The sequence below is a fragment of the Oncorhynchus nerka genome, linkage group LG10 (assembly GCF_034236695.1).
Source record: "Oncorhynchus nerka isolate Pitt River linkage group LG10, Oner_Uvic_2.0, whole genome shotgun sequence".
In the NCBI taxonomy this organism is placed as follows: Eukaryota; Metazoa; Chordata; class Actinopteri; order Salmoniformes; family Salmonidae; genus Oncorhynchus; species Oncorhynchus nerka.
Window position 1 is genome coordinate 94,169,531 of NC_088405.1, and position 11,991 is coordinate 94,181,521.

Sequence of the window (11,991 nt, forward strand, 5' to 3'; positions counted from 1 at the left end):
TAAGGATGGGGGTTACATTTACATTACATTTAAGTCATTTAGCAGACGCTCTTATCCAGAGCGACTTACAAATTGGTGCGTTCACCTTATGACATCCAGTGGAACTGCCACTTTACAATAGTGCATCTAAATCTTTTAAGGGGGGGGTGAGAAGGATTACTTTATCCTATCCTAGGTATTCCTTAAAGAGGTGGGGTTTCAGGTGTCTCCGGAAGGTGGTGATTGACTCCGCTGTCCTGGCGTCGTGAGGGAGTTTGTTCCACCATTGGGGGGCCAGAGCAGCGAACAGTTTTGACTGGGCTGAGCGGGAACTGTACTTCCTCAGTGGTAGGGAGGCGAGCAGGCCAGAGGTGGATGAACGCAGTGCCCTTGTTTGGGTGTAGGGCCTGATCAGAGCCTGGAGGTACTGAGGTGCCGTTCCCCTCACAGCTCCGTAGGCAAGCACCATGGTCTTGTAGCGGATGCGAGCTTCAACTGGAAGCCAGTGGAGAGAGCGGAGGAGCGGGGTGACGTGAGAGAACTTGGGAAGGTTGAACACCAGACGGGCTGCGGCGTTCTGGATGAGCTGTAGGGGTTTAATGGCACAGGCAGGGAGCCCAGCCAACAGCGAGTTGCAGTAATCCAGACGGGAGATGACAAGTGCCTGGATTAGGACCTGCGCCGCTTCCTGTGTGAGGCAGGGTCGTACTCTGCGGATGTTGTAGAGCATGAACCTACAGGAACGGGCCACCGCCTTGATGTTATTTGAGAACGACAGGGTGTTGTCCAGGATCACGCCAAGGTTCTTAGCGCTCTGGGAGGAGGACACAATGGAGTTGTCAACCGTGATGGCGAGATCATGGAACGGGCAGTCCTTCCCCGGGAGGAAGAGCAGCTCCGTCTTGCCGAGGTTCAGCTTGAGGTGATGATCCGTCATCCACACTGATATGTCTGCCAGACATGCAGAGATGCGATTCGCCACCTGGTCGTCAGAAGGGGAAAGGAGAAGATTAATTGTGTGTCGTCTGCATAGCAATGATAGGAGAGACCATGTGAGGTTATGACAGAGCCAAGTGACTTGGTGTATAGCGAGAATAGGAGAGGGCCTAGAACAGAGCCCTGGGGGACACCAGTGGTGAGAGCACGTGGTGAGGAGACAGATTCTCGCCACGCCACCTGGTAGGAGCGACCTGTCAGGTAGGACGCAATCCAAGCGTGGGCCGCACCGGAGATGCCCAACTCGGAGAGGGTGGAGAGGAGGATCTGATGGTTCACAGTATCGAAGGCAGCCGATAGGTCTAGAAGGATGAGAGCAGAGGAGAGAGAGTTAGCTTTAGCAGTGCGGAGCGCCTCCGTGATACAGAGAAGAGCAGTCTCAGTTGAATGACTAGTCTTGAAACCTGACTGATTTGGATCAAGAAGGTCATTCTGAGAGAGATAGCGGGAGAGCTGGCCAAGGACGGCACGTTCAAGAGTTTTGGAGAGAAAAGAAAGAAGGGATACTGGTCTGTAGTTGTTGACATCGGAGGGATCGAGTGTAGGTTTTTTCAGAAGGGGTGCAACTCTCGCTCTCTTGAAGACGGAAGGGACGTAGCCAGCGGTCAGGGATGAGTTGATGAGCGAGGTGAGGTAAGGGAGAAGGTCTCCGGAAATGGTCTGGAGAAGAGAGGAGGGGATAGGGTCAAGCGGGCAGGTTGTTGGGCGGCCGGCCGTCACAAGACGCGAGATTTCATCTGGAGAGAGAGGGGAGAAAGAGGTCAGAGCACAGGGTAGGGCAGTGTGAGCAGAACCAGCGGTGTCGTTTGACTTAGCAAACGAGGATCGGATGTCGTCGACCTTCTTTTCAAAATGGTTGACGAAGTCATCTGCAGAGAGGGAGGAGGGGGGGAGGGGGAGGAGGATTCAGGAGGGAGGAGAAGGTGGCAAAGAGCTTCCTAGGGTTAGAGGCAGATGCTTGGAATTTAGAGTGGTAGAAAGTGGCTTTAGCAGCAGAGACAGAAGAGGAAAATGTAGAGAGGAGGGAGTGAAAGGATGCCAGGTCCGCAGGGAGGCGAGTTTTCCTCCATTTCCGCTCGGCTGCCCGGAGCCCTGTTCTGTGAGCTCGCAATGAGTCGTCGAGCCACGGAGCGGGAGGGGAGGACCGAGCCGGCCTGGAGTATAGGGGACATAGAGAGTCAAAGGATGCAGAAAGGGAGGAGAGGAGGGTTGAGGAGGCAGAATCAGGAGATAGGTTGGAGAAGGTTTGAGCAGAGGGAAGAGATGATAGGATGGAAGAGGAGAGAGTAGCGGGGGGAGAGAGAGCGAAGGTTGTGACGGCGCGATACCATCCGAGTAGGGGCAGTGTGGGAAGTGTTGGATGAGAGCGAGAGGGAAAAGGATACAAGGTAGTGGTCGGAGACTTGGAGGGGAGTTGCAATGAGGTTAGTGGAAGAACAGCATCTAGTAAAGATGAGGTCGAGCGTATTGCCTGCCTTGTGAGTAGGGGGAAGGTGAGAGGGTGAGGTCAAAAGAGGAGAGGAGTGGAAAGAAGGAGGCAGAGAGGAATGAGTCAAAGGTAGACGTGGGGAGGTTAAAGTCGCCCAGAACTGTGAGAGGTGAGCCGTCCTCAGGAAAGGAGCTTATCAAGGCATCAAGCTCATTGATGAACTCTCCGAGGGAACCTGGAGGGCGATAAATGATAAGGATGTTAAGCTTGAAAGGGCTGGTAACTGTGACAGCATGGAATTCAAAGGAGGCGATAGACAGATGGGTAAGGGGAGAAAGAGAGAATGACCACTTGGGAGAGATGAGGATCCCGGTGCCACCACCCCGCTGACCAGAAGCTCTCGGGGTGTGCGAGAACACGTGGGCGGACGAAGAGAGAGCAGTAGGAGTAGCAGTGTTATCTGTGGTGATCCATGTTTCCGTCAGTGCCAAGAAGTCGAGGGACTGGAGGGAGGCATAGGCTGAGATGAACTCTGCCTTGTTGGCCGCAGATCGGCAGTTCCAGAGGCTACCGGAGACCTGGAACTCCACGTGGGTCGTGCGCGCTGGGACCACCAGATTAGGGTGGCCGCGGCCACGCGGTGTGGAGCGTTTGTATGGTCTGTGCAGAGAGGAGAGAACAGGGATAGACAGACACATAGTTGACAGGCTACAGAAGAGGCTACGCTAATGCAAAGGAGATTGGAATGACAAGTGGACTACACGTCTCGAATGTTCAGAAAGTTAAGCTTACGTAGCAAGAATCTTATTGACTAAAATGATTAAAATGATACAGTACTGCTGAAGTAGGCTAGCTGGCAGTGGCTGCGTTGTTGACTTTGTAGGCTAGCTGGCAGTGGCTGCGTTGTTGACACTACACTAATCAAGTCGTTCCGTTGGGTGTGATAGTTTCGACAGTGCTGCTATTCGGGGGCTAGCTGGCTAGCTAGCAGTGTTGATTACGTTACGTTGCGTTAAAAGAACGACAATAGCTGGCTAGCTAACCTAGAAAATCGCTCTAGACTACACAATTATCTTTGATACAAAGACGGCTATGTCGTTCAGTTGAGTGTAATAGTTTTTAGTGCTGCTATTCGATAGACGGTGGACGTTAGCTAGCTGGCTAGCTGGCTAGCTGCTGGGCAGATAGCAGTGTAGACTGCGTTAGGACGACGAAATACGATAATTACGCAATTATCTTTGATACAAAGACGGCTATGTAGCTAGCTAAGAAGAAATTGCTAAGATTAGACAAATCAAACCGTTGTACTATAGTGAAATGTAATGAAATGTAATGGAAAGTTATACAACCTGCGGCCGAAGTGCGAATGCAACCGCTCGCTCCAACCCGGAAGTAGCGGCTACCTTGATCCGGCCAAACGCTACGCTATGCGTACGGATGTTAGTTTCCTCTCTGCAATGAGTCTGGATCTGGGAGCCTTCCTGACCCTTCACTGAATGCGAACACTTTTGGGGCCGTCTGATTGGTCCAGAAACCGATGCGTTGGGTTGAGCTAGATCCTGAACACACGTAGGTGGGTAAAGTGCCGGTTTGAAAATGTGTCATTGGCTTTGATTCTCTGATCGGTTGGAGATGATCCAATCACTGATGACTTTGTTTTTATACAACATCCTTCATGCCCCGTCACCACAAACAACTTCAATGATGTCTCAGATTAAAGTATGTAGCGAATGACAGGGCAGCGGAAGAATTTAGGGTGAGTAGTCAGGCTAGGATGAGGGTTCCCCTCCTCCCTCTCTGAGTCAGCCTCAATTTAGAGGGTGGGTGGACCCCCCACCCGACATTACCACCACCCGGTCCTAAAGCAACCTGCTAGACCAGGATTTTTTCATCAAGCTTTAATTAATTGGAATCAGCTGTGTAGTGCTATGGCAACAACAAAAACGTGCCCCTGGGGGGGGGGGGTTAGGACTGACTTTGGGAAATGCTGTGGGGCGTTTATCGGCGTTTCTTGATGTCAAATTACCTCCATCAATGCTCACTATTTGTCTGTGGCCCTTTCTTTCACGTCAGGGGCAACAATTGTTGACAACAGTACCATTGTAGCTAGGCCTAACCCTAACCCTGTTCCTAACCTTAACCTCATTCTCCTAACCTGCCACGCTGATTCACCTAACCTACCACATGAATTATCCTAGCTTTCCACGTTAGTTCTCCTAACCTGCTATGTAAACAAATGATCTGTGTCGAGAAACCATCAGTCTCATAGCACGTGGAACTGACCAATGGCAGGCACCAATGGGCGTTTCCTGATATCAAAAGCCCAGACTGCGGTCTACAATTACACCACATTGGCCTACTATTCTGGAGAGCGAGATTCATTTTCATTACATACTGACCTTAACCCTGGAGAACATGATTCCTTTACATTACATACTGACTGGTTGACTTGCTGGCTAATACTACAGCCAGCTTCTGCAATGGACTCTGTGTCTGTGTTATTACAGTGTAGTACAGTACCTGCTTAGTGACAACATTAGAGCAACATTAGAGCACCCTGTTCAAGGCAATTTGGGGGAGGGGGTGGCAGGGTAGCCTAGTGGTTAGAGCGTTGGACTAGTAACCAAAAGGTTGCAAGTTCAAATCCCCGAGCTGACAAGGTACAAATCTGTCGTTCTGCCCCTGAACAGGCAGTTAACCCACTGTTCCTAGACCAGTTAACCCACTGTTCCTAGGCCGTCATTGAAAATGAGATTTTTTTCTTAACTGACTTGCCTAGTTAAATAAATAATAATAAAAAAGGCAATTATGCCATGCCCTCTATGGACTAGTAGTCTGTGACAGAGCATTTCCTCAGAGGTGAATATAGCCATTAAGGTGAATAGCCTTAATAGAGACCGAATATACTACTGGGTATCAGTTGAGCCTGTTGAGGGGAGGACGGCTCATAGTAAAGGCTGGAACGGAGCAAATGGAATGGCATCAAACACATGAAAACCAAAATCAAGTGTATTTATTTATAAAGCCCGTCTTACATCAGCTGATATCACAAAGTGCTGTACAGAAACCCAGCCTAAAACCCCAAACAGAAACCCAGCATAAAACCCCAAACAGAAACCCAGCCTAAAACCCCAAACAGAAACCCAGCCTAAAACCCCAAACAGAAACCCAGCCTAAAACCCCAAACAGCAAGCAATGCAGGTGTAGAAGCACGGTGGCTAGGAAAAACTCCAAAGAAAGGCCAAAACCTAGGAAGAAACCTAGAGAGGAACCAGAATATGAGGGGTGGCCAGTCCTCTTCTGGCTGTGCCGGGTGGAGATTATAACAGAACATGACCAAGATGTTCAAATGTTCAGAGATGACCAGCAGGGTTAAATAATAATATTATTCATAATAATAATAATAATAATAATAATAAAAGGGTGTTTGGTGTATTTGATACCATTCCACTGATTCTGCTCCAGCCATTACCACTAGCCCATCCTCACCAATTAAGATTACCACCAACCTACTGTGTTGGGTAGATTGTACCTTCATGTTTGTTTGGTCAGGATAAGGATAAGAGATAGGCTAGACAGGCTACCACATTGGACATACATCCCAGGCCAGGGACCACTACCACATACTGACCTGACCATATCATCATTCTGATTATATCAAGCCCCCTATGCATGTCTGAATAGTAGGCCAAAAAGGTGCTGAGTCCGATTCCCGAAATGGTGCAATACGGGTACTGCACCTTGGCACATTCTGCGACACGCCTCGTACAAGTACTTCCTACGCCTTCCTTGTGACGAGGTCGAGGAGAATGCAATGATACAGCATTGGCTGCAACAATGCCGGTTATCTTAGAGATGGAATTCAGAACCATTCCGACCATTCGAACACGCTCCAGTCTGCCTCCACTGCAATAGGACAACCAAAGAACGTTCTAGAAGGATTTCTGCTACCACCCACGTTTTCACGTTCCCAGGATGATATTTTACGGACACGTTGTATTTTGCGAAAATCGATATAGGCTACAACAGTCAGCTAACGTTTGCTTTATTCTACACAGCGCGTGTTACTGACTTTGTGTGTGGTGCGTAAATGTATTTCCTCACAATGTTAGATAGGACTAATACAAATGGATCTTCGCGGGAAATTGTCATGGTTAGAGATCAGTATCACAATCAGGGGATTGAGCCATCCCTACCTCCAACCATGTCACTCTTAAACAGTAGCTTAAAGTACCACTGAATTGCTTGTTCTCTCTGGTGTCTACCCAAAAGCACATCATTTTACACGAAGCTTCCCCTGCCTCTCCTTGCCAATAGTATCCGTTTCCCATTTAATTCAGTTAGATCAACAATTAAACAAACAGGTTTCATCGCCAGAGCAAGATGATGTATCCGTTATTACTCCCCATCATTGTTGCCATGCTGTCTAGCTGATTAAAAAGCAACCTGGCAAAAAAAGGCACCGCCCCAAGATCAAACAGTCCGCATTCAGTTTTTGTTTCCTTCATCTGACAGCCCGTGGCCACACTGACAACCACTTTATACTATAAGGCAATACCTGACCACATAACTCAATGTTTCAATAAACATGCCTTTCATTTAGATAACGAATGTGGTGCAAACAATTGCTGGATTAAAACAAAACTGATATGTATTGTAGTAACCTATGGGCCTGTCACGTTCCCGAAAATGTAAACGGCATGATATGTTGGCTATCACCTGTCTTATTCAAGATACAAGTTTTGTCATAATAATGATCTTTCAGGGCATGTTTAATACACCGAATATGCATCTAATTAAATATGGAATACAATAAGCAGGCAACGATGATTGCCATAGGATAGATACATCGCAATTAGTATTTATGTAAATGTATATATTCTTTTAAACGGGAGGAAATGACACTGTTAGTGGCTGATATTTATGATCGCTTATTAAACTCAGAAATATCATTCCAAAGCAGAACTTACCGATTTCATGGCTGCTGCCATATCGTCATATCGTTCAGCCTGTTCGGCCAGCCTGGCTTTCTGCACCAGTGGCTCGCGATCTACCATTTTAGCTGTCGTTGATACAATGCTATTCTAGAATTGTTCAAGTTTTAAATGATAATGTGTCACTTTCAGCAATGCAGCGAAATGTCACCAGAACTCCTCTTGCTTCAGCTGCTCCCTGCTGTCTGTGCGCACGGACGAGACACTCCCTCCCCAACATTACCACTTTCCCTGGATTGCGTCAGCGACAGAAAAAAAGGCGTGTCAGTGTGTAGTGATGTCACAGTCCTTATTGGGAGCACAGTCAGTGCCTGATAATGGTTAACGAATAGGATTCTACCGTTAGAATCACACGCTTGTACTCTGTGCAGGGTGCTGTAATGGTATCGAGGTGGTATGTTGTATTCTACACCATTTAAACACACCCTATAATTGAACATTTGTAGACTTAGAGAGAAGGTTATTCTCATACACATGCTGTGACAGTAGGTCTAGTGTAGACTTACCGTAGGGTCTCTATAGGGAGAACTTGTAGGGTACCTTTCATGTTTAGTCACAATCTGATTTGATTAGAATAGCATGTTGCAGTAATTGACTAGCCTCTATGTTGAGCAGCAGAGCGCAGGTCTAATAGGCTACAGAACAAATCCACCAAGACCCATCATCATGCCTGGGTTCAAACTACCCAAGCAGCTCTACCATGTCAGTCAGCCAGCCTGACCACAGATTAACCACAGCCTGACCACAGATTAACCACAGCCTGACCACAGATTAACCACAGCCTGACCACAGATTAACCATAGCCTGACGACCGCACTGACCACAGATTAACCATAGCCTGACCACAGCCTGACCACCGCATTGACCACAGATTAACCACAGCCTGACCACAGATTAACCACAGTTTAACCACAGCCTGACCACAGTTTAACCTGGGCCTGACCACAGCTTAACCACAGCCTGACCACAGCACTGACCACAGCCTAACCACAGCACTAACCACAGCTTAACCACAGCCTGACCACAGCCTGACCACAGCTTAACCACAGCCTGACCACAGCCTGACCATAGCTTAACCACAGCACTGACCACCTCACTGACCACAGTTTAACCACAGCCTGACCACAGCCTGACCATAGCTTAACCACAGCCTGACCACAGCACTGACCACAGCCTAACCACAGCACTGACCACAGCTTAACCACATCCTCACCACAGCACTGACCACATCTTAACCACAGCCTGACCACAGCCTGACCACAGCTTAACCACAGCCTGACCATATCCTGAACACAGCCTAACCACAGCTTAACCACAGCCTGACCACAGTCTGGCCACAGCACTGACCACAGCCTGACCACAGCTTAATCACAGCCTGACTACAGCACTGACCACAGCCTGACCAACGCACTGACCACAGCTTAACCACAGCCTGAACACAGCACTGACCACAGCCTGACCACAGCCTAACCATATCCTGAACCCAGCCTAACCACAGCTTAACCACAGCCTGACCACAGCCTGACCACAGCCTAACACAGCCTAACCACAGCCTGACCACAGCACTGACCAGAGCCTGACCACAGCTTAACCACAGCCTAACCACAGCACTGACCACAGCCTAACCACAGCCTGACCACAGCTTAACCACAGCCTAACCACAGCCTGACCACAGCCTAACCACAGCCTAACCACAGCACTGACCACAGCCTAACCACAGCACTGACCACAGCCTGACCATAGCACTGACCACAGCCTGACCACAGCTTAACCACAGCCTAACCACAGCACTGACCACAGCCTAACCACAGCCTGACCACAGCCTGAACACAGCCTAACCACAGCCTAACCACAGCCTGACCACAGCCTGACCACAGCCTAACCACAGCCTGACCACAGCCTGACCACATCCTAACCACAGCTTAACCACAGCCTAACCACAGCCTAACCACAGCCTGACCACAGCTTAACCACACCCTAACCACAGCCTGACCACAGCTTAACCACAGCTTAACCACAGCCTGACCACAGCCTAACCACAGCCTGACCACAGCCTGACCACAGCCTAACCACAGCTTGACCACAGCCTAACCACAGCCTGACCACAGCCTGACCACAGCCTAACCACAGCCTGGGTTAAAAACGGGGAGGGACCTACCTGAATGAGAGTTGTTGTTTCTGTTGTTGTAGTGTAGTAAGTCTGTTTCTGTTGTAGTGCCGTATGTCTGTTTCTGTTGTAGTGCAGTATGTCTGTTTCTGTTGTTGTAGTGTAGTGCAGTATGTCTGTTTCTGTTGTAGTGCAGTATGTCTGTTTCTGTTGTTGTAGTGCAGTATGTCTGTTTCTGTTGTTGTAGTGTAGTGCAGTATGTCTGTTTCTGTTGTAGTGCAGTATGTCTGTTTCTGTTGTAGTGCAGTATGTCTGTTTCTGTTGTTGTAGTGCAGTATGTCTGTTTCTGTTGTTGTAGTGCAGTATGTCTGTTTCTGTTGTTGTAGTGTAGTGCAGTATGTCTGTTTCTGTTGTTATAGTGCAGTATGTCTGTTTCTGTTGTAGTGCAGTATGTCTGTTTCTGTTGTAGTGCAGTATGTCTGTTTCTGTTGTTGTAGTGCAGTATGTCTGTTTCTGTAGTAGTGCAGTATGTCTGTTTCTGTTGTTGTAGTGCAGTATGTCTGTTTCTGTTGTAGTGCAGTATGTCTGTTTCTGTTGTTGTAGTGCAGTATGTATGTTTCTGTTGTAGTGCAGTATGTCTGTTTCTGTTGTAGTGCAGTATGTCTGTTTCTGTTGTTGTAGTGCAGTATGTCTGTTTCTGTTGTAGTGCAGTATGTCTGTTTCTGTTGTAGTGCAGTATGTCTGTTTCTGTTGTTGTAGTGTAGTGCAGTATGTCTGTTTCTGTAGTGTATTGCAGTATATCTGTTTCTGTTGTAGTGTAGTATGTCTGTTTCTGTTGTTGTAGTGTAGTATGTCTGTTTCTGTTGTTGTAGTGTTGTGCAGTATGTCTGTTTCTGTAGTGTAGTACAGTATGTCTGTTTCTGTTGTTGTAGTACAGTATGTCTGTTTCTGTTGTTGTAGTGTAGTATGTCTGTTTCTGTTGTTGTAGTGTAGTGCAGTATGTCTGTTTCTGTTGTTGTAGTGCAGTATGTCTGTTTCTGTTGTAGTGCAGTATGTCTGTTTCTGTAGTGTAGTGCAGTATGTCTGTTTCTGTTGTAGTGCAGTATGTCTGTTTCTGTTGTTGTAGTGCAGTATGTCTGTTTCTGTTGTTGTAGTGCAATATGTCTGTTTCTGTTGTTGTAGTGTAGTGCAGTATGTCTGTTTCTGTTGTTATAGTGCAGTATGTCTGTTTCTGTTGTCGTAGTGTAGTGCAGTATGTCTGTTTCTGTTGTTATAGTGTAGTACAGTATGTCTGTTTCTGTTGTTGTAGTGTAGTATGTCTGTTTCTGTTGTTATAGTGCACTATGTCTGTTTCTGTTGTTGTAGTGCAGTATGTCTGTTTCTGTTGTAGTACAGTATGTCTGTTTCTGTTGTTGTAGTGAAGTATGCCTGTTTCTGTTGTTGTAGTGCAGTATGTCTGTTTCTGTTGTTGTAGTGTAGTACAGTATGTCTGTTTCTGTTGTTGTAGTGTAGTATGTCTGTTTCTGTTGTTGTAGTACAGTATGTCTGTTTCTGTTGTTGTGCAGTATGTCTGTTTCTGTTGTTGTAGTGCAGTATGTCTGTTTCTGTTGTTGTAGTGCAGTATGTCTGTTTCTGTTGTAGTACAGTATGTCTGTTTCTGTTGTAGTGTAGTGCAGTATGTCTGTTTCTGTTGTTGTAGTGTAGTACAGTATGTCTGTTTCTGTTGTTGTAGTACAGTATGTCTGTTATGGTTGTTGTAGTGCAGTATGTCTATTTCTGTTGTTCGAGTGCAGTATGTCTGTTTCTGTTGTTGTAGTGCAGTATGTCTGTTTCTGTTGTTGTAGTACAGTATGTCTGTTTCTGTTGTTGTAGTACAGTATGTCTGTTTCTGTTGTTGTAGTGTAGTATGTCTGTTTCTGTTGTTGTAGTGTAGTATGTCTGTTTCTGTTGTTATAGTGCAGTATGTCTGTTTCTGTTGTTGTAGTGTAGTATGTCTGTTTCTGTTGTTATAGTGCAGTATGTCTGTTTCTGTTGTTGTAGTGTAGTACAGTATGTCTGTTTCTGTTGTTGTAGTGCAGTATGTCTGTTTCTGTTGTAGTACAGTATGTCTGTTTCTGTTGTTGTAGTGCAGTATGTCTGTTTCTGTTGTTGTAGTGTAGTATGTCTGTTTCTGATGTTATAGTGCAGTATGTCTGTTTCTGTTGTTGTAGTGTAGTACAGTATGTCTGTTTCTGTTGTTGTAGTGCAGTATGTCTGTTTCTGTTGTAGTACAGTATGTCTGTTTCTGTTGTTGTAGTACAGTATGTCTGTTTCTGTTGTTATAGTGCAGTATGTCTGTTTCTGTTGTTATAGTGTAGTGCAGTATGTCTGTTTCTGTTGTTGTAGTACAGTATGTCTGTTTCTGTTGTTATAGTGCAGTATGTCTGTTTCTGTTGTTGTAGTGTAGTATGTCTGTTTCTCTAGTTGTAGTGTAATATGTCTGTTTC

General features: G+C 46.7%; 1 protein-coding gene across 1 annotated transcript in view; it reads right to left on the bottom strand.

The window, feature by feature from the left end:
* The window catches only part of ywhag1 (3-monooxygenase/tryptophan 5-monooxygenase activation protein, gamma polypeptide 1), a 24,809-nt gene extending 17,207 nt beyond the window's left edge, over positions 1-7,602 (bottom strand). Inside the window, exon 1 of the mRNA XM_029654534.2 lies at positions 7,375-7,602. Within this exon, the coding sequence (XP_029510394.1) occupies positions 7,375-7,461 (87 nt within the window). The 5' untranslated portion in view covers positions 7,462-7,602. The remainder of the gene's footprint in view (positions 1-7,374) is intronic.
* Between the last annotated feature and the right edge of the window lie 4,389 nt (positions 7,603-11,991).